This window comes from Adelges cooleyi, unplaced genomic scaffold, assembly GCF_023614345.1.
Source record: "Adelges cooleyi isolate 19-005CV unplaced genomic scaffold, UGA_ACOO_1.1 ACOO_flye_CR_arks_rails_tigmint_CR_PRNA_376, whole genome shotgun sequence".
Taxonomy (NCBI): domain Eukaryota; kingdom Metazoa; phylum Arthropoda; class Insecta; order Hemiptera; family Adelgidae; genus Adelges; species Adelges cooleyi.
In genome coordinates this window covers 7201499-7229285 of record NW_026096053.1, presented here as the reverse complement: position 1 = coordinate 7229285, position 27787 = coordinate 7201499, and the positions used below count along the sequence as shown (strand labels likewise).

Below are 27787 nucleotides of genomic sequence, written 5' to 3'. Positions count from 1 at the left end.
TTGTGTAAGTATACAAATTTAATAACAATAGGTAAAACTATTTAATAAATTAATTTACATCAATGAATGAGGAATAAAATTATGTTGAAAATGGACATTAAAAAGACAAACATACATTTTTAATGATCAAGATGTACATTAAATTAAAGTATTCAATAAAAAATTATGTTAAACATTTAGGTAATTAATTGAAATGACAATTTTATATGTTCAAAATAAATAAGATAAACATCACATATTTTATAATTTATGTATATGTTTAAAATTTAATTGTATAAAAGTTTGAACAGTATTTAATATTTAGAAAATTAAACAATTTCACATTAGTACCAATTGCAATTGGCCTTTTGGAGCACAACAAATAATTTTGTGGACTGATATAAAAAAAACAATATAAAAATATTTTTATACAAAGACTAGGAAACATGTTACTGATAGGAAGACCAGCCATTTTTAATAAAATATAATTTTTATTTACTAATTAAAACAAATTTGAATCAAATGAAAATAATTATTGACTAAACATTAAATAAGTAGTAGGACTCATTCTTTGAACTATAACAAATAATAATAACTACAGTGGAAGGACATTTCATGTTCTAACAAATAGTTTTTTGAAAAGTAAGAATGATTATAAATAACTTTTTGGTTCATAGTCTTTCAACTGTTAATTTTAAAATCACAAGTGTCACCTTGACTTATTTAAAGTTTTTATTTTTAATTATCACATTATCAACTTATAAGTATTAATTAAACATGCATATGAAATTACATTAATGAAAATATTTATTATACATTTGTTATGACGATATTTTTTTTAAACAAAAATTTGTACTATTTTGACTCAATTATCTTTTTTAGTGTCTGTTATAAGAGCCAATCGAGACTTACCAATTTTATTAGAAATATTTATTGAAGATGAATTCATTTGTCCTACTTGATTGGATGGTAAAGCTCGTAATAACAAAATCTGTGTCTTAATTGTAGATTTCATTATCAGATAATTGTTATAAACTAAACATGCTAAATTTTCTGCTATCTCTACCAATGATTCGTATTCATTTGGCACCATACAATTACATGAAGACTCAAAGAAACTGAAAAGTGGAAACCAAATTCGTGTTCGACACAAATCAACATTATTATTTAACGCTTGATTGTTGGCCAAAGTATGGTAGTAAAGGAAGAGCCGTGATGTAATATAAAACGCTATGAATACATCAATTGAGTAGTGTTCATGACCAGACAGTATAAAAAATATACCAAACATGTTTAATAACCAGCTGAATGTATGCAGCAAATATATATCTCTTGGAGTATCTACGGAGGAAAAAAGTAAAACTTAAATTAATTTTTACCATAGATTAATATACAACACATGTGTAAAACAGATAATCATAATCTCTGACCCCATCTCAGCAAAAGTTACTAGATAAAATAGTAATTAAATTATAATAAAGGAAATATTTATAGATAGGTATCCAGTTGTATATATTCTTTAGATTATCTGTCAACATTCAACACATTGTTACACGTGTATTATTTATACAGGGTGATTCATTTATCATGAATCAGTATCTCACTGGGTTTAATTAATAATTTAATTTTTTTTCATATTTTTTTTATACAATTTGATCTCAATTTTTCACAATTTTTTTTGTTTTTACGCCCCTCTCAACTTAGATTTTTTGATAGCAACTTTTGAAACTTAAATGGTAACATATATATTTTATTACCTTTTTAAATAGAGAATAATGTATTACAAATTTTGTTAGGATGGGAGGGGAAGTGCGGTTGGGAAATGTGTGCAGATAAAAATAATACTACACTCCACTTCTCCTCCCATCCTAACTTTTAAACTCTTATAACCTAAAAAACAGTTATCCGAAACTGGTTATTGACCAGTCAAAACTTGTAATACATTATTCTCTATTTAAAAAGGTAACAAAATAAAAATAAATAAATAAAAAACGATACAAAAACAATACGAAACAATAAAATAAAAAACATTACCATTTAAGTTTCAAAAGTTGCTATCAAAAAATCCAAGTTGGAAGGGGTGTAAAAACAAAAAAAATTGAAATCACATTGTATAAAAACAATATGAAAAAAAAAAAATTTAATTATTAATTAAACCCAGTGAGATATTGACTGGTTCATGATAAAAGAATCACCCTGTATATATACACACACACATATACATACATGTAATACACATAGGTATAGTATAAACGAGCATTGACCTATCACTTAACAAGAGTGTGTGTGTAAAGGTAGGAATCTATTTAGCAGTGAGTAAAAAGCTAATCTAATACTTTTCCAATAAAATACTATGCCTTACTACATTACACGGGTCAATAAAATTACTGTTCCAAAACATACTTACATTCTGTAATAAAAAAATTTAGCATAGTCAATGCCACAGTGTGCCCACTAAACATGTAGTCTCCGCAAGTACGAACTCCTTGTATTGACATACCAGCTCCTCTCCAAATTACATAAGCCTGTTGCATTTTATAAATCATTTCACCCACAAAGTTTCCATCTAAAACCATAAAAAATGTTCAACATCATAATGTTATCATAAAGTTCTTTAATAAAACCCTAATTAAGGTGTAGTAGAGATAAATTACAATAAGATCACACAATGTCTTACATTTTCAAACACAAAATAATTAGTTTGTTGTGTATTTAATGGCATAGTGCACATGTGTTGTATCATATAATATATTAAAAACAAGTTAGTTAATAATAGCATATATCTCAAACTTACCATCTAAATATGCAGGTTTGGTACGAGGAGTACATTCTAAGTGTGTGCCTGGTACGGACAAAGAAGTAATAATCATTGTGATACATCTCAATAAGAAGACTGTTCCACACAGAGCGAAAAAACGTCTCAATAAAATAAAACGATGTTTATGGAAGAGTAAGACTGTAAGCCAAACAAAACACAGTACAGTACCCGTCAACTCGCACATATGAAATGCCCATGATATATAGGGTACATTATCGAGAAATATATCAGGTAATGGAGGATATTTCTTCATATCGGGTACACGATCATGAACGATTACCATAACAAAAGCTGTAATCCAGGTAACAGTAAAAAGATAAGCCATTGCAATCAAAGTTTTCCATATCTGCAAAATAATAAATTCTAATAAAAAATGTGGTAACTAAATTATTTTAAATGGCACAAAACAACTATTTTGTCAAACAAATTAAAAATAACAAAACAAAATTCTGTAAAATATAATGTAAAATAAGAATTAGAAATACTTCCAATCAGCTGAATTCTGCATCTACTTTTTGGTGTACAGAGAACAACTTTAAACGCATTTATTTATTAAAACAATATAATATTTTCACTTAACTTCAATTGAAAGTGGTACTTTTTTATTAAAATAATAGTAGGGCCGAATCTAGTCTAGGCAATAGCCATAAATCATATCATTAAGTCATTCATAGCGCCACTGGCCAATGGTTAGGTTGGCAGAGAAATTTTTTTTTCTCAATTTTTTTTATATGTAAGCATACTATAAAACAAAAACGTAGTTAATTAAGGAGTGCGATTTTGGCGATTATTGACAAAACTCTTTTGTTATTACTTTAACCTTACCATTATGAACTGTGCATCAGTATATAAATAGGACCTATTAACATATTACACCGTTGACGATTCTAACGACCCTAATCTGAACACAACCAAACTCAATGTTCCGGTTAAACAGCCAAATAATCAGACATTGAAAATAAATTAAAAACCTGAACTATATTTTATTAATTTGTAACTGAAACTTGTATAAATAAATTGTTTTGGTTACAAGCCTAGTAGAATATTTAATTATTTCAGTTATAAATTAATTTATAATTATTATAATATACGATTTATAGTATATGAAATGTGATAGTAAACGTCAATTTATTATGCCGGTTTGCCTTGGGCGATGAGTCAGATTAAATCCAAATAAGTTTTATAAATTATACTTAATTAAAAAAGTATTAAACATACATTTTTAGAACAATTTTATTATTTATTCTCGGTCGTTGACTTTTTATATTGAATAATAAGTAGTAATACAAATCATTATCGCGAAGTACCTAACCATGAATAATTGTGTCTAACAGCCTTCAAGTGTCATCAAATCTCTCAAATCTCTAGACACTAAACAGATGGGGTGGGTTTGGATCGTTATTTTTTATTCAAATCCATTTCTATAAAATATCTTTTTTAAAAACTATTGAGAACGCGTTTCACGTTTCTGTTTGGATTTTTATGTTTCTTAAGAAAAAATTACGCTGGCAGGGGTCTTAAACTTAAGACCCTCAACAACATTGATAAAAAGCTAATATATAAAAACGTTTAAATTTGTTTTTGTACTTTCATTTATACTGTCCACCCACACACCTCTAAGTAATTAGCAGGGTTATTCATATAGGTTGGACAACGTTTTAGTTTACATCCACGTTTTACTTTAGTGATAATTTGTACCTTGCATCGGTCGCGTGGTTTAATAACACACGAATAGTCGCGCATCTACATATGTAGAACATTTACAATTACAATTTGTTATTACTATATAAATAAATTATTTGACTACATTATTGAATTCTCCTATTTAATGTATATTTTTTAATATATTTTTACAATACTATGTATTAGTTTAATACATGTCCAAAGGACCTGTTTCAAGTTAAAGGGAGAAGAAAAAATAAATTTATTATCACTGTACTATAATGGCAGAACGCGGGACTGATGTAGAGTTTACATCTAACAGTAGTTGACATACATAAATAAATGTGAGTTAAGTATAAGTCACGTAATTTGACACAGTCAATACAAAAGATAATATGATTTTAACAACCTAACTTATACTTCGCAATCACTCCCCCCTCCCTAAATTTTTTTTACAAACCTAATTTTTAATTAGTTAGTTTAGTGTTTTTACTCCTAGGTACACTCCCGCGAACTTAACTGGCATAGTACTATTTGAAAATTCCACCCCTAAGGGTGGCCTCAAACATGAACCTTGTGCTTTAAATACGAAATATTTTCCGTTGCTAACCCAAAATAAACACTTGGTTTGTAACCATGGTAAACCACGCTACTCGAGCGAATGGTAGGTGATGATTAAAGGAACAGGCCCATTCTATGTACCACGATTCTGGGCAAGCTTTTAACTGTTGGGACGGGATCTGGGACTGGGGCTGGGCCCTTGAGTAAGAAGAGGACATAATAATCGAAAAAAGTGTCACAAAAACGCTGTCACGCTGTTATCTGATAAGAAATCAAGGATGGGGGTAGGAATGGGTGAATGGGAATTATTTTACTCAGCCCTGGCAAACTAAATCTTGGGCAACGCCGGATTGGTACAGCTTGTACTAAATAAAAAATAATAATTTATATAAAAAAAAAATAATAAGTAATACAATTTTTTTTGGTTATCAAAATTATAGCTTTAATATTCAAAACACGTTTAAACTTAAGTTATTAACAAATTATCGAACAAGTATAACTATCATTATATTAAGGGGGGGAAACAAACGATTAAAATAAAAATAACAACCGGTTGAGTTCAGTAATAAAGCTAATAAGCAGGTTCGTAAAGTATATGACGGGCAACAATCTCTAAAATATTCTAACGGTATTACATTGGTCAAAATGACGTGTTGCAGCAACTCGGATAGATTCCCGATGATATCACGCAATACCTTACATTAAAAAAATACCTTCACTGAATAAGACGTGTAATCTACCAACAAAATAATACATTATGCTAAGACCTATAGATTTTTATTATTCTTACAAAGAAGCTATAAAAAAAAATAAACTACTAAAGTATTTAGCAGAAGGGAACATAAATGAAATAAAAAATGATCACAAATTCTAATAGATTATACTCATTTTTCTGGCGTAAGGCAAAATTGACTACGCTCACACAAAACGTTTATGTTTGGAATCCATAAAAATCTATTATGAAACATTATTATAGACCGACCAAAACGAAATTAGCGTAGCTACGTTTGGTAAAAAATAATTATGACAAACATTGTTAATGAACTCTATGGTAGTTTGATAACAACTAATTAACTAAAAACAAAAAATCTTAATTACTATAAATAAATAAATGTACACAACAGTTTTAACTTTAGCCCAAGATTTTTCGAAAAATCCTTTTCATTGAACTCCGAAATAAATAAGTGATATAACGTCCTTTTAAATATGGCTGGGTTCATAAGCAATTTGGTTTAATAACTTATTATAGTTAAATTGATGAAGTATCACGGATAACAAAAAACATAAAACAATTAGGTGGATACGATAGGGTTGATCGTCTGTCTATAGACTATAATAATGTGTTACCATAATAACCATACATTGTATTATAATGAAAATCTTTTTAAATACCTGCCGACTGTTGATTTACTCACACATATTCAGCGACCTAGAAATTAACTACAATCAAAGTGTAGTTTTCTTTTTTTTTAATAAAAAAAAAAAAAAAATTGACTACAGATTTGAGTAAATGGTATAAGTTTTAGATCTGCCTTCAGTATAATTTTCAGACTTTAAGCCTTAAAACTTCGCTTAAAAAGCGTAATAAAGAAAAAGTTTCCACTCCACTAATTTGGAAATAATTTGACTATTTTTAAATGAGTTGTAAAATAAATAGCACTAATATAAAAATATGTACATTTTTTTAGTGTTTCTCGATTTTGAAAGTGAAGGAGCTAACTTTTTACATTTTTGGTCCACTAAAGTAACTTTTAGGTACATTATCTGATCTATAGAGTTTTATCCATAAATGACAACTCTGAGATAAATGACTGTATATTGCACTCATAATAGATAGACCTACTTAAACTCAGTAATTAGTTTATTTACTAATTCTATATTCACATCAAATTAACGGATCGTTACTACAAAGGCCCAATTATTGCTATAGACTTCAATTTAATTGACTGCGTTGTGCTTAGATACTCTTGCAATGTGGCTTTGCACACTTATAGCAATGTAATAGTATGTAAAATCATGGATAATTATGAATTATCTCACTTTATTAAAATTTTCAAATGTTACTCATTGTGGAAGTGGATTTGGAAACGCGAATATTTACACTTTAAATAATCAGTTTGTGCATACGGCCTACTCGTGGGTCCACAATTACATCAGTGGTGTTAATTTATATTATTTAACCGGCAAACGCCACAATGTTGTTTTTATTAATAATCTATTATAAGCTACGTGTTAGTTTGTTGAACGTGTCATGTAGCAAAATAATCGCTAACGAGATAAATAGTAATTATGTTGAAATATAATATATTTGCATTGACTAATGAGTCATATCTTGGTTTTATCAGCATTAGACTTCAAACTAAATTGTTTCCCAAAATCCGTTTCTATTGGACTATATATTTTGTTACGATTGTCATACCGAGTACCGACACTACTAGATTTACTCAGAAACAAAATTTAGTTATACGTCAAAAGATATTTATTCGTATGGCAAAAGGATATAGCAGATAGATATCATTAATGCATGCTAGTCGTAATTAATTGTTCTTGACCTTACACTAAACAACGAATGACCATAAATTATATATTTTTAATGCCGCCAAATGCATTTTTTGTTTTATCCATGGAAATAAGTGAATACATGAATCAAATTTTTTAAGCACTCAGGAACCCTGGAAAGTGTATTAGTTTCTTCTCTAAACATCTTCATGGATTTAATATGCCAACTACTAGTGCGCTATAATAGAATAGAGTATGCTGTATGACAATATATTATGTTTTGCATTCTTTTACTAGGCAATTATTATAGTTATATACGGCATTCTACTATGAAATCCAGATTTACATTTTATAGGAATCCTGTCAATAAAGAGCACATTGTGCTGTTAGCTCACAATGAATATTTTGCTACTACTACACTATTTTAATTAACGTTTTAAGTTCAAAATTACATTTTATATTATTACTATATTGTTTACTGGCGCGTACTCGTAGGGGCTTAAAATTCCACGTGAATATGTGCTTAATAATAATTATCAACGCAAAGGATAGTCTATTTAGTCGGCCTATAAATAATAATTTATATTTAACACAAATTGCTAATAGCTTATTAAGCCGTCTGCTAAAAAATATCATAGATTATGCTAGTCCAATTATTACACATAACAATACGTTTAAAAAAAAATCGACCTTATGATGGTTTTAAAAAAGTAGTCAACAATTATTAATATTTTTTTCATAATTATATATTTTCAAACTATTTTTAAAAATGTCTTAATTCAAGCTGTGCGTGCACGTTCTGAGTATGCTCGAGTTAAAGAAATTTCTAAGTATGATTTGGAGTAGTCAATATTTTTTCTCACAAATGTATGTCAAAGAGAACACTTTTATAACTTATTCGATTTTTTAAGATTTCTTTAAAATATTTAAGATCATTAATAAAATAAAACAACATAATATTACAGAAGACAAAAATTACGGATTTTGTGTAGAAGTTCTAAATTATTATTAAACATTATTAATTTTATTATTTTATTTTCAAGAGCTTTTTAGAGATTATTAAAATTTAATATTTATTCCTTTATAACAAAAAGAAAAAGTGCTATCTCTAAGTAAAAGTTAACCAATATTGTTGTTAGAGCCCTATTTGTTAGATACCTCAATTTTTAGTGTTTGCATACAAAACAATTAATGCCGATACATGTGTGCACACAGTCATGGGCATAATTTGGGGGGAGCTTAAGCGTGCTTAGCACCCTAGTTTTTAAACTAGCAATTCAAAATTGTATACCTTGCATACCATTAGTAGTGTGGAGAGGGGACTTTTTAATATTTTTCAGTGCTTAATTACACCCACTTATTTTAGCGATATTGCGCCCATTCACATACTACACAGTCCTATGATTGGAATTACTAAAATAGATAAATTAGAAACGAATAGAAGAGACCAGAGGGGTATGTCATAATAGATAATAACAGCTTATTGTTATATAAATAATAATTATTACACGGGTTCTCAATGTGGGTACATGATTTTCAAGCACACAATAGAATAACGTAAACTTAATATCACGATAGATGCATATTGTATTTATGATGCCAATGTACCGGCATAATCAAATAATTAAGAATTTCACTTAATTTTATTTATAACTCAAATGATTAAGTATCTGCTGATATCAATACTGCTGTAATCCTACTATTAATTTTTACAAGTTTCTTTTATCGACTATTAAGAGCGTAGCATGCGCAGCCTTAAATCGCATAGTAATGCATTATGCAGTCAATTAAAACAGATCTTTTAACAATAATTGAGCGCTTTACGATGTAAGAAAGGTAAATAAAATTTGTGATGGGACACGGTGGAGTAAATGACCCATTAGATTACTCAATTATGTTCCCATTAATACCACACTTATAATTTAAAAATTAACTGTTTCATATTAAATAATAATAGAAAATTGGAACATTTTATATTATACTAACATATAATAAAAACATGTAGAACATTTGTAAAGGTAACCTTATCAAAAAAAGACCATTATTCATAAGCTAATTCAGACTCCCTATTCTTTTTTGGCCCTTTTTAAACAATATTATTGACCCTTTCTGAAGCCTAAGGGTATGCGGTTGCATAATCTGCATACCCTGTGCACACGTCTATGATTAAAAATTACACTATGATACCAAAGCTTAGTTATGGTATACTAGTAAACCTTAGGATAGGTGATGCACTGCTCAGCTATTTTGGCCTGTATAGTGGCAAAATACGAGCACCGACTAAAAGGATAACTGCTATAATTAGTACTTCAAATAGTACAGTAACTATACTCTGTTCAAAATATTAAACGACTTCAGCGGCTACCTGAAAACCGGTTTTTTTTGTGGCTTTCAGATAGCCGCCAAGGTCGCTTCTTATTTTGAACCGAGTATAGCACCTTACAGATTGAAACCTGTAAACTAACAAAGTGCAGATTGAACCCTACTGTCATTTATAGTTTTTTTCATTTAAATCTTGTGTGCTCATTTATAATTATTAAGTTACTGAGATTAGGTATATTCTATTTTAAGTATTAAGCTAAATTCAAAAACAAATTTCTCCATAAACAAGGAGCTTTAACAAAAGCATCAAATGGGTAAATCTGCTCGCCAATTTTTTGTCTAGTTATATTTGTCAAAAGCTTATTTTAAATTAGTAACTCAACTACTATATCTTTCTCTTGAAGTTTAAGGTTATGAATATTAAAACAATTTATGAAACATCTTTCAGACTAATAGTTAGTATGAGCTATCTTGTCAGTACATGGCATTTTAAAATAAATATGTACTTAGTGTAAACCTAATCTTTAGATAAAAAATAATTAATATTACCTCTGGTTTTAATCTTCTATCATCTTCAAATTCTGAACTATGAGAGGAAGTGGCTGTCACATCTGATCCATGGTTCATGTGAATGTCATCATAAAAATTAAATGCCTAAAATTTGCAACATTATAAGTGCTAAAGGATAAAAATTTTGTTTTATAATTTAATTTGTATTTCATTCATAAACGGAAAAAATGCATACTTCTAAGTGATAAGTATGATTGTTATTTCTATGAATAACCATTCATTTGAAACAGATACTAAATTGTTTCTGATAACGTATAAATTACAAATTAATCATAGTTTTATCCTTTTACACTTTGAACAATTGAAAATTCACTTTGAAGATATTTTATGATTATCATAAATAAAACGGATATTATAAAATTGTGGATACGGCCATTCATAATTTTCCACATGCCATTTTATTAATAACTTGAAAAATACTCACATCTGGACGGAACTGAGTGCCACATCCATTTGTGCTACCAACAGGTTTTGAAAGTAAAGATATCGGATCAAATCCAAGCTGTAGTAATGTTTGGCGATTTTCGACTTTCAACTGGCGAATATCTAACATTAAGCGTTTTATGTCACCCAAGACCTTGAAAATATAAAATAAAACATTATCAATAACAATTTTAGTATTAATAATAAAAATGACATACATTAATACTGATTGGAGGTGATTTTAAATCAGCCTCGTTAATGAGTAATAAGGATCGGCCATCTATGCAATGTTCTTCTGCAAGAAGATGAGAATATTTGCTGTGACCTTTTCTAACCAACCATTCTGACACTTCATGAGGTGTCCAATTAATGACAGGACTCATTTTTTCACCTGACAATTAATGATTCTTTTCGATGAACATTTTATTTCAAAACGATTTTTTTTAACGATGCATAAAACAAAACATTACAATAATTATGAATGTTTCTTCATTATGCACTTATAAGAAGTTTTAAATAACAGTCACCAAGACAAAAAAACATTTTGTAATTTGTGACGAACTACTCTGAAGGTTTAAGACGATTTTGATTTAATAATGGACAATACAATAGTGAGATAACGACACACGATAACACTAGTGGAGATACCAAAGGAAAACTGAAGTCGGAAATGTCAAATGAGTACACACTTACTGAGTACTGACCACAGAATAGATAACAGCAGAAGGGTCACTCTGTGTAAACAAAAAAGTGACGACCATTTTGAAAAGATCTAATTAGTATTATGTGTTATATCTATTCACAACTACACACCATTATAAACATAATAATGGTAAGATTAAAGATATAACAGTTTGGTGTTGTAGCCTTAAGAAGATGGCCGCCACGTTTTTGTGTGATAAGTATCTTCCCTGTGTACATTTTTATCAGTGTCCGGGGCCGTAACGACAGCGGCAGCTGCTGTCTGCTGACAACGTTAACATATTGTATCATGAACTAGAATCACATTAGGAACGAGATAAAAATTATAAACAGTAACGCATTTTTGTAAACTGTAAATTCTCTATAAACTTCTTGTTAAAGAAGACCGATGGATATAACATTTCAAATGCTACGTTATAAACACTGAAAACTATGTTTTTTTAAATAAATATTCATAATAGAAAACATAATTTCCATTTTTGAATTTATTTGCAACTTATTGAATTTTTTTGGATTTTTAAAAAACGGTTTTTTTACGTCTAAATTGTTGCAATGATTCTGAAAAAGTATGTTGGTAACATTATCAAATGCCGCCAATTTTCCCGCCAAACGTGACACAACGCGCTTTATCTTTTGTGTAATGGCTGTAAATTGTAATAAACCACTCAGGCTGCATTCAATAGTATTAAATTACGGCACATGCACAATTTAACTTAAACTTTCCTATAATCCAATTTATTTGTGGAAGTTCATCATCGTCGGCGTGACTAATTCTAGTATTCGTGGTTTTTAAAATTGTGACAGTGTATTTCTGTGTATATCAGATAATTTTTTTTTAATCAATTTTTACTTACATTTAATCGCCATGTTTGAAGCAAGACTTTTAAAGAGCGGACAGCTCAAGAAAATTTTAGAAGCCATTAAGGAACTGCTTAAAGAAGCTACTTTTGATTGTTCTGATTCGGGTATTCAGTTACAAGCCATGGATGATGCTCACGTCAGTTTGGTGTCTATGTGTTTAAAGAGCGCCGGGTTTGACAAATTTCGTTGTGATCGTAATCTCTCAATGGGTATCAATTTGGAAAGGTATGTTTGTTGTATATTATAGTTGTAACCGTTTATTTATAATTACGGTTTTCTTATCGATTGTTTTATAGTATGGTTAAAATTATGAAATGTTCATCAAATGATGACATAATGACCATTAAAGCTCAAGACAATGCCGACACCCTTTCAATCATGTTTGAAACAGCTAATCAAGAAAAAATGTCCGACTATGAAATGAAACTTATGAATTTGGATCAGGAACATCTTGGTATACCTGTACGTAAAACTCTTCTTTTATTTTAAGAATTGTGCTTATGAAACCATTGGACCACTAGCCAAACCAAAATAAGTCTGTGAAACCTTGTTTACTATATTCTTAATTTTTCAATGGGCGCGTTGTTGTAGAAAATACAGCAGCTTTGTATTTATGAATTTTTTTTACTTAGATTTATATCTTTGTTTATGTTTTATGTGTATATATTGTTTTTATTAATTTTATTTGATTACAGCCTATTATTAAATTAAGGTTAAAGGTTAATGCATTAATATTTGATACAAATTAATCGTATGAATGATTATCACTACCTTTAGTATTGTTAATAATTATACAACGTACGATTACTCTTATTACAGTAGATTGTTCGCCCACTAGAAGCATAACGGTGACAATTAACATTTGGCCCTACCTACTTCATAAAGAACTCGTAGTTAGACCATAGTTTCATCGATTTTCAAATAACTCTTTTAAAAGCTATATTGATACCTGAGTAACACACTTCCTAAAGTGATGACCTGACCGATTGAATGCAATGAATGGTTCGGGCTTATTTTAGGCAGTTTGAAAGTTTTCTTAAACAAAACTGTGTTTATATTGACCGCATTTGCTGGTATGATCTAATGATGTGCACTAAACTCTTTCGCTTGGTATTTTACGTGACATATTAGTGTTTTATAAGTCATCTGTATCACTTTTCTGTTTATATTCATGTTTATATCTATATGACTTGCACAATTTCAGAATTAATTTTAAAAAAATAGAATGCGTAAAATTTTAAGTGCATTTTTCTAAAATTATAATTAGTACTGAAGTATAATGTCATAAAAAGCTTACAAAATATAATTAAACTTAATTTTGATGTACAATTTAATGTTATATATTTTAGGAAACAAATTATTCTTGCATAATCAAAATGCCTTCTGCTGAATTTGCAAGAATATGTAGGGATTTAAGCCAGTTTGGGGAGTCAGTCATTATATGTTGCACCAAAGAAGGAGTTAAATTCTCAACATCTGGCGATATTGGATCAGGTATTTTATTATTAACAATTGTGTGTAATTTAAGTTAATTTATAAAAATTTAATAGTTGTTTTTATTGTTTATAGCCAACATAAAATTATCACAAACTGCATCTTTTGACAAAGAAGAAGATGCTGTGACTATTGAGTTGCAACAAGCTGTATCGTTAACGTTTGCTTGTCGTTACCTGAATTTGTTTTGTAAAGCAGCTCCGTTGTCACCACAGGTATTAATTTATTGTTAAAAATATTTATTTTTATTTATTATTATTAATTATACAGGTTATTTTGTCAATGTCTGGAGACGTGCCTTTAGTAGTTGAGTATCAAATTGAAGAACTAGGACATATTCGGTATTATTTGGCTCCTAAAATTGAAGAAGATGATTAATCTTGCAATGAGTAATACACTTACATGATAAATTAAATTTTAATATTTAAGCCACCATTTTTTTTTTATACTTATGTTTCCTTTTTAGAATAATTTTTTTAAATTTATATTCGTTATTTACAATATTATGATAAAAGTAAAAAAAACAAGTTACTAGAAGATACCTTATATATAGTAATTGTTATATGGAGTAACTGAGCATACAATAAAATTACATTTTTTAAGTATTACAAATTTATATCACTATATTTAATATGTTTGCTAGAAAGTAGAAAAACTTCAAAAATAATTTTAAATAGAATGAATAATTTGATCTTTTTACATCACTATGTACATAGATTTTCTTTTTTGAGGTTTTACATGTTACAATTTGTTTATAAATGTTGCAGGAAGACAATGATGTAATCTCATTGTTTATAATACTTTATAAATAGGATCTGCTTATTATTTTTGTACTAAAAGTAAAGCTATCATTAAATATTATTACAAAATACTATTAAAACCACAATAAAAATAAAAATATATCAATATATAAGTGGAAAGATAAAGGATTTACAATAAAATTAATAGTTCACATCTAAAATAATGATTCAGGTTTTAAAAAGCATATACTTATAATAAATGGAAGTAGGCAAGGGAAATAAATTAACTGGAACAAATATGTAAGCCTTAAATTATAATAACAGATTTTAAATAAATGTAAAACATTACACATACTTACTCTATAATCTTTGAATAAGTATAGCTGGCAATGTTATTAAGAAGACGCCACACACTTGTAAAACCAGCTTCTCTTTTTTTTTTACAATATATTAGTAGTAGATGACGATTATACATTTTTTATATTGAAAATTATTTTAAAATAGTGTTAAGTATTGTGGGGTTTCTATCCATATTTTGCTGATCTATTACTTTGAAAAAAATTGAACAAATGTACTATACATTTGTTTTTTTTTTTTTTTAATGTCTTCATGGTTTGTTTTTCTGGTATCGTCAAAGTATTAAGTAAGATACTATGACCTATTCACTGAAATAGTATTAATTTTGAGCTAACCAATAATATTGAAGTAAACTAAAGAAAAATAATTGTAAACAAATGCGTGGTAGTTGATGAAAAATAAAAACTACCAATAAAATAAAAGTATATTGTAGTTCAATTACGAATCTGTGAAAAATAAAAAGGTGTGTAGCAATCTCTTAATCGGTAGCTGTTCTAAAAACATAGTTATTGCTTAAACTAAAAATCAAACAATTAATGTATAGTGGAAAATGCTTAAGTTGTAGGTGGCACTTCGTCCTGAGCATTGCAATACTCTACCATAGCATTAGGACTTATTACTGTATCATGTAATGTTCTCATGTGTCTAAGTAAATTGCTCTTGACATTGAACCCTTTACTACATACTCCGCATTGATAGGGTCGTTCCCCTGTATGTGTCCGACTATGTATTAACATACTGGCATGAGACGGGAATGTTTTTGTACAAGTAGGGCATACTTTACGCCCATTCATTATTCGAGGCCGAGGACGTTTTACTGAAGGTATTACTCCTGACCCACCACTCGCTAAGCTGTTTGTGATCGCTAACTGTTCTTCAGTGTGTGCATTTTGTATATGTCTAACCCAATCTCCAGGTGTTAAGTATTCTTCTTGACAGAGCTCACAGCGTAATGGTGGTAATTCTCCATCATCCTCATCCTAATTTACAAGAAACACATTTTTAAGAAATTATAAGTGACCCTTTAATTTTTATACTTGAGTGTTAAACAAACCGTTGTTTTTCTACGTTTTCTTTTGGGAATATCAGTTATGGATCCTAATTCGTGAGTTTGAATATGTCTAACCCAAAGGGCCGGAGTTCTGAATGTTTCTTGACACATATCGCAAGTTAAAGGTGCATAATAGTCAGTTTCTGCTTCATCATCATCGTCATCGTAGTTGGAAAAAAGTTCCTGAAAAGAAAACACAAAACATTTAAACACTGAAATTGCACAAAACACTATGAATTTTTCTTACTGGTTGTATTGTCATTTCAGTTCGATCATTATCATTCCATTCTAATGGTTCTTCTTTGACAGTAATCTCCAACTGTAAAGCATTATGCATTGGATCTTCATTCTCCGAGTTTTCTTTTCTCATTTCGTTCTCATCGTTTTCTTTATCATTTTCATTTTCTTTATTTTCGTTATCGTCTGACCTAACTGATAAAGGCATATCCCCTTTAGTCTTTGACTTGGCTTTATCGTCCTTATTGTCAGGTGTTTGTTGTCTAGGTACAACACCCACAGTGTTTTCATTGTTGTGACACAATCCTCTTACTTTCAATACTTCTCCTGCTCTCAATACTCTGTCCAATTGGCTATTGGTGACTGTTGCCTCACCGCTGTACATATATTGAAGTAGTATGCATAGTGTACGGTAACTTATGTCTGCAGGCAAAACTATGACTAAATTGTTAGACAAACAACTCTGGAACACTTGATGTAAATAAGCACTGCAAGCCGATAACACAAAGCGATGTGCAGAAACATTATGTCCATCAGTTGTACTTAGTGTTACGTCTGTAAATGCAGAGGTGCCATGTAATGTTGCAATGGTAGAGTGTAAATGAGCACCATGACTGTGCCATTTTAATTGATAATTTTCAGCATTCACCATGTTGGACATTGTAAACTCTGTAATCAAAATGATTAAAAGTTTATATTATGTAAGTTTCGTGTATTTTATTACTACATGAAAATATTTTTTCCAAAAATATCACTAATTAAAAATTGGTCAAAAAAAATTGTAGTATCTTACAAATAAATTTAAAACTCGAGAATTAATAATTATTACATGGTAAATATATGTGTATGGTTTTAAGAAAATAATGTGTAGTATAGTTCATTTAAATGTACCCTTGCAAGAAATAATTTGAATAATTTGTAATTATATTGTTAATCAGATTACATTACAATAATACTTAGTATAACAATATAAAACTGTAATCGTATAAGTGTAGATACATTTCTTAAAATTTGTATAGCCAATATAAAATTTAAAAGGGTAGCTGAAAAATATTCATCAAATCAAAAAACGAAATCTATTTAAAGTTTTTTTTAACGTATTTAGGTATTTGGGAATTTTTTGACATTTAAAAATTGGTTTAAAAAGTAATCAAAATTACGTTATTGAATGAGACATGAATAACTTGAATCGATTAGGTAAAGCATTGTACAGGTTGTGATTATTTATTTTGGAATCATCATCAACGTTGGGTTTTATTATGTGAAGTGTGAACCGCGCAACCGGTTTTCAATGGACCGGCAAACTTGCATTATCAATTTTATAGTTACCTTGGTGTCCGGTGGCGTCCCGGCAATGGCTGCAGTTTTCGTCCTTAAGCGCACAAGGCAAAAACAACCCTCTCAAAAAGTACGCGTGAATATGTTGAATCACGCGACGGTGGCGAGAACGGCTTGAGTAGTAAAACGTAGCGAAAAAAATCGATAAACAATACTGATTATTGATTTTGGCACCGGCCGATGACGCGGCCGCCGCCGCACTCCAAGTGCACGCGCCTCATCGTTTTACAACACAGTTTCGCCGCCCGTATTTAAACGCCACCGTCGCCCCCTCAGTACCGCTGCACCGACCGTACGCAGGGATCGACCGGTGGTGAAGGATTGGCAAAGTTCGTCCGTTTTTAGAACCTCTTTGGACGTCCAAAAATAAAACTATCATCTCTAACCAGACTATATAACACATAACATAAAGCGAGTGATTAAAAACCTTTAAAATGAATTGTCGAACTTGCCACAGTAAAGAATAATATTAATTAAAGACGGTTTTTTTTCATTTTTCTTTATATACAAAGTATATTAGACCAATACTTATATAAAGTAATATCTATTTATGTCTTGGACAGATTTCAAGGATGCGATTATAATTTGTAATGAGAATAATTACTGTTTAACCTCTGGTTGGGAATCTGCGACAATTGACAAATTGTCAAATAATTACTGTACATTTACTTCAGCGTCTTTCTACACTATTAGGTAGATTCTTGTAACAAATTGTTCCCAAAGATCACTGTACCATTTAATAACATTTTAACAGCGATTGCGATTGCCTCGAAATACTGCCATTAAATCTAGATATATTGGTACTTACCATCTCCTGGGGTCCATATATATTATATCAGCTACTATTTAAAAAAAGTTCATATAATCGACTCCCAGAAAGTATTTCGCATGAGTATACAACTTTTCGGTGTACCAGTAGAAATAATTATGCAGTCGCTATAGTCAAATAACCGCATCCTAGTCTCGCACAAAAACTTTATCCCAACTATTTGGGATGAGGCGTGAAGACTGTTTACAGTTCACATCGAAACGTTTATTTGAAAGTTATTTTACCACCTATTCATTGTGTGACCCCCACGACATACCCTGGTCGAGATAACATGGTGTTTTAAAGAATGTAGTACACATAAATAGCGGTTAGCAAGAGGTAACAAGTTACGAATACAAGGGAGCCAGTTAGTATAGTCACGGTAGCAGATTGCTGGCAATCGCTCCGAAGATGACCACTGCAATACGTTCGAAATGTCAGCATAAATTATAAAACTAAACACATGGATACATCCGAAAATTATCCTCATAAAATCAGGGCCTGCTTAATTAAAATGGGGGCCAAGTGCACGTTCCAGTTTGAGGCTTTTTTCAAAGATAAAAGTAAAATTCTAGTAGAAATAGTTTTTGGTTAAGAGTAAATCTAAATGGTTTTTTTAAAAATTAATTTGTGTTGAACTAAAGAACATCCGGATTTTTATTAGAAAATAATTTTGAGCTGACGTAACAGCTATTTTCTTTTGAACCTAGACTTACTTTTTTGTAAGTAAGCACATTTTTTTATAATGACTAGTTTTATTTCATAATTCTCCCTACCCTCTTAATGAGCGTTAAAAACCACCCCTGCGGCTCGACTTAGCTATAATTAAAGAATATAAGCATTAAAGATCAATCATATATTTTCATTCTAATTGTATTAATCGGCGCATTATGCATAGTTACATTTTAATCATAAAGCATATCAACATCTGATAGTAATAATATTCTTATTCCTTAAGAATAAAGAAATTTAACGGAGGAGTTAAGTATATTATAATACAAAGTATTATTTAGTATTTTTATAACAAATAATAGCTTAAGCTAAAATTAGTTTCAAATAAAATCTTAAAATAAACTGAAAAAGCAAAAATAGATTATGATGTTCTAGCTAACAATATTACTTTTAAGGGTAGTTTTAGAAATTACTTTTACTTTTAAATGTCAATAAGCAACTCTCAAGTTTAATATGTTTAAAAAAAACAATTGGTTTTACGTAACTTATAACTGGTCGATAACGTGTTTCAGAATAAATAATTTCGTATCGGAATTTAATGTCACGCTATACGTGACGTCATACTCACAACAATATACAAACAAATTATTTCTTATAAATTACAAGTATAACGTCAGATATCTGTGTAAAATTAAAATAAATTATTCCGCGGTAATTCTTGCAATGTTTCCAAAAAAACGGTATGTCACTCGAAAACTTGTATAGGGTGTTCCAGAAAGCAGCCACATTTTGAAAATTCTATAACTTTTTTAATATTCGTCCAAAAAAAAAAATAACACATACCATTGTGTTCAGGTCTTGAGGTTATGTGTGGAACATACCATCGAGCATATGACGCCCTTGCTCGCCCTACAGGCCATCAATTCAACGTTCATGAAATTTCGGATGGCGCGTTCGCAGATTTCGACGTTTAGGTCAACCATCACTTGCCTGATTTTCGTGGTCACCACGGTGTTGTGACCTGACCCCCTGTGACTTTTTCTTGACTTTACGTACTCCCATAAGAAAAAGTCGCAGGGGGTAAAGACCGTGGTGGCCACGGAAATCAGGCGAGTGATGGGGTGATTTAGACGTCGAAATCTGCGAACGCGTCATCCGAAATTTCATGGACGTTGAATTGATGGGCACAGGCGGTCATATGCCCGATGTTATATTCCACACATAAACCTCAAGACCTCCTGAACACAATGGTAAGTGTAATTTTTTTTTTTGGACGAATATTAAAAAAGTTATAGAATTTTCAAAATGTGGCTGCTTTTTGGAACACCTATACATTATCACACACAAATAATTTGCTAAAGAAATACGGCAAGAAGCGATAAGGGGTGAAAACTACTAATTACTATACTAACTATAGCACCACTTATTTTGTCGAGCATGTAATATAGTTTTGCTTGCTACGAACATATAGAAGAGAGGTAAGAGTTTTAAAAAGCCTCGATAGATAATATGCATTTTAATAATTTATATCGTCATAAAAATAACGATATAACAGTTTTCTTTTATTTTGTAGTATATTTTCGTTTAATAATGTTCTGGTTGTATGTGGTCGATCACTCCAGGATGGCAGCATCACTGGATAGTGGACACGGATGACAATTGACCAAATATAAAACAGCTCAAAAATATATCCATGTTAATAAAGCCAAACGGCCGCGGGAGACTGATAACTGATAAGTAACGTGGATCTATAAAGAAATGGACCTTGTTGATAGGTCTATGGTAAGTAACCCAACGATTTTGAGCCGCGTGTTTGCGGTGCGAACACTGATAATATCTAATATATTATTATCTACTGTTATCGCCGATTGTTTTATCAGTGCGTGCGAAAAAGACGGTAATTACGGTCGATGCTGCACTGTTGTACACAAGTTGGACACCCCTACGCAACACACACAGGCCGCAGCACACTCACGCGCCAATTGCATGGTAGGCGGTGCGGTACACCGTACACATAGTATTGGTAATAGGTATGGTATTATTGTTATTATTTTTTTTAACCAACATTTTCGTATTCTCAAATCTTAACGCGTTTTCGCAAAAGCGTGGCCGTTAAATTACGCCCGTGGTTCATCGCCGTTTTTGTTTTTTTTTTCTTTAACAATTTCTCAACCCGTTGACTTTGTCGTTTGGCGGGACCAAAATTATTCAGTTAAACACCACGAGACCGCCGGAAAAACGCGCGGAAACCGTCGGATCGTGAGCCGCAGTACACGTCCTCATCACACATCCGGCAACCGTTGCACAGCCACCGGATAACATGGCCTGTGGAGACATGAACGATTTTCATCAGATACTCACCAGTTTACTGAGCACGGATAACAATGTTCGGCAGAGAGCCGAGGTAATTCGCATTTGGTCGATAAATTTGGCCAAGGTCAAAATCATTAGGAATTGCATGCCTGTCATGATAGGTAGTAGACATTCCTACCACCTACTTTTGATCACAAGATATTTTTCTCCCTTGTCGCTTACCGTCGACAATTTCCTCTACACTCCGCGGCTCGTACTTTGCAAAAAGTATAAACCCCCGTTAAGCGAAATTGTAGTTTAGCAATAACCGACTACCTGTTGCATGCTTGTCTGTTTACCACAGCAATCGATGACACCGGAACCGTTCTTTTTAATAAAACCCTAGTTAATCATGGTTGATGATCGAAATAGTTCTGCAACGTAGTCTGAATTTAGTAAAACAGTTTTAAATATTATACGTAAACTGTGAATTTCGTACATAATTAAAACAAAATGTCATATCTGATCCTGATAGTAGAATTAAAAAAATTGTATAATCATATTGCTTTATTTCTCTAGGAAACTTACCAATCGTTACCTTTAGAGTCTAAAGTCTCGTATTTGTTTAATGCCGTACAAAACCAATCTGGCGATGTGGATGAAAAACAAGTGGCCGCCGTTATGTTACGCCGGCTTATGGCCAACGACTTTGTTGAGTTTTTTTCTAATGTAAGTGTCTTTTATATGTATTTACCATATTGTAACCTTGACCATTTACTTAAAATATTTTTTCTATCTTAGCTATCACCTGAATCTCAGAAGCAATTCAAAGACAATTTATTGTTAAGTGTTAGTAATGAGGAAAACGACGTTCTGAGACGTCGTATGTGTGATGTGGCCTCAGAAGTGGCAAGAAATCAACTGGATGATGACGGCAATAACACTTGGCCAGATTTTTTGAATTTCTTATTTCAATGTGCAAATTCTGCTTCGCCAGACATGAAAGATTCTGCACTTAGAATGTTCACGTATGGATTTATTTGTATAATTTCTTTAATACCAAATGACTGATTATTTTTTCAATTTGTATGTAGGAGTGTACCTGGAATTTTCGGCAACCAACAATCTAATTACTTAGTAGTAATTAAACAGATGCTTCATCAATCATTGAACGTACCAAATCAAAATGTAATTATTTTTATTAATTAGTTATACATATAATTCTTAATGTGTTATCCCAATTAACTTAACTGTTTTTTCTTCTTTTTAAATTGATATATAAGGTTCAAGTACAAGCAGTCAAAGCCGTTTGTGCTTTTATACTACATCACGAAAAAGTAATAGAAGTTCAAAAACATTTTTGTGACTTACTTCCTAATATGTTAAGGGTAAATATGGAATTCTGCGTAAACAACAAATATAATATTTAAACTATCTTTGGTAGATTATAACTGAAAGTTTAGTAGCAGAAGAAGATGATTCTATGATCAAGTTGTTGATTGATTTGGCTGAAAATACACCCAAGTTTTTACGTCCACAATTAGCTAATATTATAGACATGTGCCTAAAGGTATAACATTAATTATTATATATTTGTTCTAAACTGCTATTTACATTGTTATATTATATTTTTAGTATCTTAAGAATGATGAAGCTAATGAGTCTTATAGACAGATGTGCCTTGAAGTAGTTGTGACATTAGCGGAAACAGCCCCTGCAATGATGCGTAAAGAGTCTTCCAAGTATATTAGTCAGTTAGTAGTACAAGTATTGGAGTTAATGGCCACAGTGGAAGACGAAGATGATTGGGGAACACAAGATGATCCAGATGAAAGTGATCAAGAGAGGTAATTTATAATAATAATTTCATATTGTATTTTAGATTTTTTCTTTTTTATGTTATTATAATACTTAAACCTTGTCCTTTTTCTGTACCACAAGGATACCATATGTTACATCTTTTATTCATGATGTTCATCAATCATGAACAACTTTTTTTTTCCAGTAAAGTAATTATAACAATCAAAATGCCTCTAAATTGTAGAAATTATGCCCTAACGCTAACAAATGAATCTCAAAATTCCTAGTTTTGTGCCTTTATAAATAGCCACGATATGGGCCTAAAATAAATGTTTATTAATAATATTTTCTCAGGGAAAGCAATCTTTTTTTATTAATGAACAGTAAGTTGAGTAATTGTTAATAAATCACAAACATCTTATTGACGATATAGGATATCTTTCTTGGTTTTTTGTCCTTCAAACGTCAAATCTAAAGAGCTCCCTGTTGTCATATTAGTTTCTCAATTTCTTCAACACAAAATTAAAATAATCAATTAATATTTGTTTTCAGTATGAGTGTAATGGCAGAATCTGCGTTAGATAGATTGGCATGTGGCCTCGGCGGTAAAACAATATTACCACATATATTAGTTAATGTATCATCAATGTTGGCTAACCCTAATTGGAAATACAGGTAAATAAATAAACATGATGTAAGTGTAAAACGAATTATTAACTTTGTTTTATAATACAGACATGCTGCTTTAATGGCGATTTCGGCAGCAGGAGAAGGTTGTCACAAACAAATGCAGCCCATGCTCCAAGAAATATTAGTTGGCATACTAAACTTCCTTCAAGACCCAGTAAGTATGGATTACTCAATTGTTCTTAAATTTTTTGTATTCAACAGTGACATTTTTGTTTTGTTTTCATAGCACCCCAGAGTACGGTACGCAATGTGTAATGCTATTGGCCAAATGGCCGCAGACTTTGCTCCTATGTTCCAAAAAAAATTCCACGATAAAATAGTTCCTGCTATTTTACTTTTACTTGACGATAATTTGAATCCTAGAGTCCAAGCTCATGCTGGTGATTATATTTAATTAATTATTAAAATAAATATTTTTAAACATTGATTTATTAATTTATTTTACAGGTGCTGCACTTGTAAACTTTTGCGAAGATTGCCCAAAACGTATACTCCTGTTGTACATGGATCAGATGATGGTAAAACTGGAAAGTATATTGCAAGCACGCATTTCTGATCTCATGGAAGGCGGAGGTCGACGTCTAGTTTTAGAACAAATGGTGACCACCATTGCTTCGGTGGCCGACACATGCGAAGGCAATTTTGTGAAATTTTACGATCACTTAATGCCTTGTTTGAAACAAATTATAAAAAATGCTTTAGCGCCCGAACTTAAATTATTGCGGGGCAAAACAATCGAATGTGTGAGCTTGATTGGCTTGGCTGTTGGCCAGGAAAAGGTAAAATTGTAAATATTAATTTGTATTACGATTTTATTGTAATTTTTGGTTTTTATTATGTTTAAACAATTAGTTCTTAGTGGATGCCGGAGAAGTTATGGACCTGATGTTAGCATCGCACAACAAAGATGAAAAACTAGCGGAAGACGACCCTCAAACTTCATATTTAATATCTTCATGGGCTAGAATGTGTAAAGTTATGGGTATGTTTTAAAAACTCATAACTTACTAATTTTATATGTAAAACAACATCTAACGTTAGCACGTTTTTTTTTGGTATGTCTCGTATGAATTTGGGACCGATAAAACTAGCAATTTGTTTGTAACTAACGCGCGTTTCAAAAACCTTTTTCTGTGCACGTACTGTATATTTATTATTTACATTTTTTTTCTTTGACATTTATTCATAGTTAACATAAGTATTCGTATATTTAACATATTGCACACCTAGATCAGAACAAGCAATTTAAAAAAACACATTTTTTCAGAAATTCCAAAAAACTTATTTTCAAGTTTAATTACTTTAACTTGTTAATTAAACTTTCACTGTTTATTTTAATAAAACAGTTTTGTACAACCAACGTACGTGCACCTTGTTTGATGTCCGGGCATAAACTTAAGTTTTTAACGGTTTTGGTAGTTAGGATTATGGGATTAGTCATTTTTATAAAAGGTAACTCAGCGCCATATTTTGGAGAGTAATCAAGATTAATTTAAATTTATTGGTTCATGCAACTTTGTAGAATCCGAATATACAAACAACTAAAAATATCCACTTTTTAAGTTGTTATAGTTTTGATCTAGGTGTTCGATATGCAATTTGGTAACAAGTAACACTAGTTAATAGTTGTTTAGTATTATATAAAAATAACATTTAACAACCTTTCCCCCCCCCCTAGTACACAAATTATAACGTTATTTAAAAAATTATTGTTTTAACAGGTCCAAAGTTTGAACAATATTTACCTTTAGTCATTGGACCAGTAATGGCAGCTGCTTCTTTAAAACCAGAAGTCGCTTTATTAGACAACGACGACATGGGCAACATGACTGACAATAATGACTGGCAGTTTGTACCGTTAGGAGAACAACAAAACTTTGGCATAAGAACATCGGGGTTGGAAGATAAAGCTTCGGCATGCGAGATGCTTGTTTGCTATGCTCGTGAATTAAAAACTGGATTTGCCCCTTACACCGAAGACGTTGTCAAGCTAATGGTGCCCCTTTTGAAATTTTATTTCCATGACAATGTTAGAATAGCCGCAGCTCAAAGCATGCCTTGTCTGTTGGAATGTGCAGAAACCAGAGGTAGGCTAAATACGTTTTAGCTATAGGTATATTTGTTTATATGTATAAATAGGGTTTTTATTTTTATAGGATCAGAATATTTGCAGCACATGTGGACTTACATTTGCCCCGAACTACTACAAGCAATAGAATCAGAACCTGAATCAGATGTTGCCGCTGAAATGTATGAAGCGTTAGGAAAGGTAAACTTCATGATGGTAAAAATTTAATAATTGTATTTAACATTTTATTTTTGTATTTATTTCAGTGTATAGAACAGTTGGGAGCTGGCTGTTTATCTGATAAATGGATGAAAGATTTATTGGTAATATTAGAGAAAAACTTAAACACCCATTTTGAAAATGAAATCCAACGTTTTGAAAGACGTAAGGATGAAGATTACGACGAGGTACAATGTTCGTATTATGCATTAACTGTATTTATTTCAACATAATCTTCTGTATGCAGGTTGTTGAGGAAAAATTGGCCATGGAAGATACTGATGACGTTTATAAATTAAGCAAAATGACTGATATACTACACGCACTCTTTGTTACTTACAAAACCGATTTTTTCCAATATTTTGACCTTATTGTTCATCAGTTTGCTAAATTATTGGTAGGTAACTTACCATTGTTGCATTGTAGTAGGATTATTTACTATTTTTTTTTCGTTATTTAGGAATCTGACAAAAGTTCGTCAGACCACCAATGGGGGTTGTGCGTGTTTGACGATCTTATTGAATTCTGTGGTCCGGGATGCGCCAAGTACCAAGAATATTTCCTTCGGCCCATGGTTGGGTATGTTACCGACTACAACAGCGAGGTCCGTCAAGCAGCAATTTATGGCTGCGGCGTACTGGGCATGTATGGAGGACCTAGTTTTGCTAATGTCTGTGCAGACATCATGCCGTTCCTACTGCAAGTGATTAACAGTCCTGATGCACGTACTAGCGATAACATTAGCGCGACAGAAAACGCGGTCTCGGCCATTGCTAAAATATTAGAGTTTAACAGTTCAGCAGTAAACGTCGATGAAATATTGCCACATTGGTAAATACCAAACGAAAATGTTTGTTCAAGTTATTAGTTAAACTAAAATTATTTTCAATCTATTTCAGGCTTTGTAATCTACCTGTGTGTGAAGACACCGATGAAGCACCGTTTGTGTACGGTTACCTATGTAAACTAATTGAAAATCATCATCCGATGGTATTAGGATCTAACAATTCCAATATACCGAGTTTAATTGGTATAATTGCAGAGGCGTTTTTAAGAGATGCTATAGACAGATCACACGCAGTAGCTCAGAGAATGATAATGATTGTTAGGCAAATACAGGTAATTTTAGAATTAGTAGTTACATGTTTTTTGGTAATAACCAAACACTATTTTTTTCTATAGACAAACGAAGAAGTATTTAATGCATGTCTGGCTGTATTGACTCCAGAACAAATCAAAACTCTACAGAGCCTACTGATAACTACTAACTAAACATAACATTATTTACCTCATAGTTTCATTGTGACAGATATATTTTTTTATATCCTAACCCTGTGCTTATATTACAATTATATTTATCATTATTTTTGTTACGTTTTTGTTATGGAATAACAAATATAAAAAACTAGTTACTACGGCTAGGATAAAAACATCTCGAAATTGAAAAAAAAAATTTGACCTATAAGACTATAAAAATATAAGCTATTAAATCCTGCATGAATTTCCAATATGGTAGTCTACCCCCTTGGAGCTTTTGTATAGTACATTGTTTTTTCAATTTTATCATTAATTTTATATCATATTGGACTTGACTAATTTATACTATCAATTTTGTTTAATTATC

The 27787-nt window shown here is 31.0% G+C and overlaps 4 protein-coding genes across 4 annotated transcripts; 2 read left to right on the top strand and 2 right to left on the bottom strand.

Annotated features, from left to right (window-relative positions):
- Positions 1 to 174: 174 nt before the first annotated feature.
- On the bottom strand, positions 175 to 11506 carry LOC126840416 (sphingomyelin synthase-related protein 1-like). Its single transcript, XM_050576130.1, has 7 exons — positions 11305 to 11506; positions 11053 to 11225; positions 10836 to 10988; positions 10391 to 10495; positions 2774 to 3143; positions 2387 to 2545; positions 175 to 1320 (listed from the first exon to the last, which is right to left on the bottom strand). The coding sequence occupies exons 2-7, from the start codon at positions 11215 to 11217 to the stop codon at positions 845 to 847; spliced, it is 1428 nt and encodes a 475-aa protein (XP_050432087.1). The 5' UTR covers positions 11218 to 11225; positions 11305 to 11506; the 3' UTR covers positions 175 to 844.
- A 672-nt stretch (positions 11507 to 12178) lies between these two features.
- On the top strand, positions 12179 to 14503 carry LOC126840422 (proliferating cell nuclear antigen). Its single transcript, XM_050576141.1, has 5 exons — positions 12179 to 12622; positions 12694 to 12859; positions 13747 to 13891; positions 13967 to 14106; positions 14162 to 14503. Exons 1-5 carry the CDS (start codon positions 12402 to 12404, stop codon positions 14267 to 14269), a joined length of 780 nt encoding a protein of 259 aa, XP_050432098.1. The 5' UTR covers positions 12179 to 12401; the 3' UTR covers positions 14270 to 14503.
- Positions 14504 to 15211: 708 nt separating this feature from the next.
- LOC126840418 (zinc finger protein 629-like) lies at positions 15212 to 17829 on the bottom strand. Its single transcript, XM_050576134.1, has 4 exons — positions 17606 to 17829; positions 16287 to 16945; positions 16043 to 16222; positions 15212 to 15968 (listed from the first exon to the last, which is right to left on the bottom strand). Exons 2-4 carry the CDS (start codon positions 16935 to 16937, stop codon positions 15543 to 15545), a joined length of 1257 nt encoding a protein of 418 aa, XP_050432091.1. The 5' UTR covers positions 16938 to 16945; positions 17606 to 17829; the 3' UTR covers positions 15212 to 15542.
- A 3281-nt stretch (positions 17830 to 21110) lies between these two features.
- Positions 21111 to 27536, top strand: LOC126840411 (importin-5). Its single transcript, XM_050576119.1, has 19 exons — positions 21111 to 21498; positions 21966 to 22115; positions 22188 to 22414; positions 22481 to 22574; positions 22670 to 22774; positions 22831 to 22956; positions 23022 to 23233; positions 23739 to 23861; positions 23922 to 24030; positions 24103 to 24256; positions 24324 to 24655; positions 24729 to 24858; positions 25598 to 25963; positions 26033 to 26145; positions 26211 to 26351; positions 26411 to 26560; positions 26624 to 26994; positions 27063 to 27282; positions 27346 to 27536. The coding sequence occupies exons 1-19, from the start codon at positions 21415 to 21417 to the stop codon at positions 27433 to 27435; spliced, it is 3297 nt and encodes a 1098-aa protein (XP_050432076.1). The 5' UTR covers positions 21111 to 21414; the 3' UTR covers positions 27436 to 27536.
- Positions 27537 to 27787: the final 251 nt, after the last annotated feature.

What these genes read in the sequence shown, in the direction of transcription:
- LOC126840416 (XM_050576130.1), bottom strand. Translation starts at nt 11,217, where the DNA reads ATGAGTCCTGTCATTAATTGGACACCTCATGAAGTGTCAGAATGGTTG. An exon ending in CACCTCCAATCAGTATTAAT is followed by an intron (nt 10,989 to 11,052) that starts GTATGTCATTTT and finishes TATATTTTCAAG; the next exon opens with GTCTTGGGTGACATAAAACG. An exon ending in ATAGAAGATTAAAACCAGAG is followed by an intron (nt 3,144 to 10,390) that starts GTAATATTAATT and finishes ATTATTTTGCAG; the next exon opens with ATATGGAAAACTTTGATTGC.
- LOC126840422 (XM_050576141.1), top strand. Translation starts at nt 12,402, where the DNA reads ATGTTTGAAGCAAGACTTTTAAAGAGCGGACAGCTCAAGAAAATTTTA. An exon ending in ATGGGTATCAATTTGGAAAG is followed by an intron (nt 12,623 to 12,693) that starts GTATGTTTGTTG and finishes ATTGTTTTATAG; the next exon opens with TATGGTTAAAATTATGAAAT. An exon ending in AGGAACATCTTGGTATACCT is followed by an intron (nt 12,860 to 13,746) that starts GTACGTAAAACT and finishes TATATATTTTAG; the next exon opens with GAAACAAATTATTCTTGCAT.
- LOC126840418 (XM_050576134.1), bottom strand. Translation starts at nt 16,937, where the DNA reads ATGTCCAACATGGTGAATGCTGAAAATTATCAATTAAAATGGCACAGT. An exon ending in CTGAAATGACAATACAACCA is followed by an intron (nt 16,223 to 16,286) that starts GTAAGAAAAATT and finishes TTTTCTTTTCAG; the next exon opens with GAACTTTTTTCCAACTACGA. An exon ending in GAAAACGTAGAAAAACAACG is followed by an intron (nt 15,969 to 16,042) that starts GTTTGTTTAACA and finishes CTTGTAAATTAG; the next exon opens with GATGAGGATGATGGAGAATT.
- LOC126840411 (XM_050576119.1), top strand. Translation starts at nt 21,415, where the DNA reads ATGGCCTGTGGAGACATGAACGATTTTCATCAGATACTCACCAGTTTA. An exon ending in TAAACTTCCTTCAAGACCCA is followed by an intron (nt 24,031 to 24,102) that starts GTAAGTATGGAT and finishes TTGTTTTCATAG; the next exon opens with CACCCCAGAGTACGGTACGC. An exon ending in GATGAAATATTGCCACATTG is followed by an intron (nt 26,995 to 27,062) that starts GTAAATACCAAA and finishes AATCTATTTCAG; the next exon opens with GCTTTGTAATCTACCTGTGT.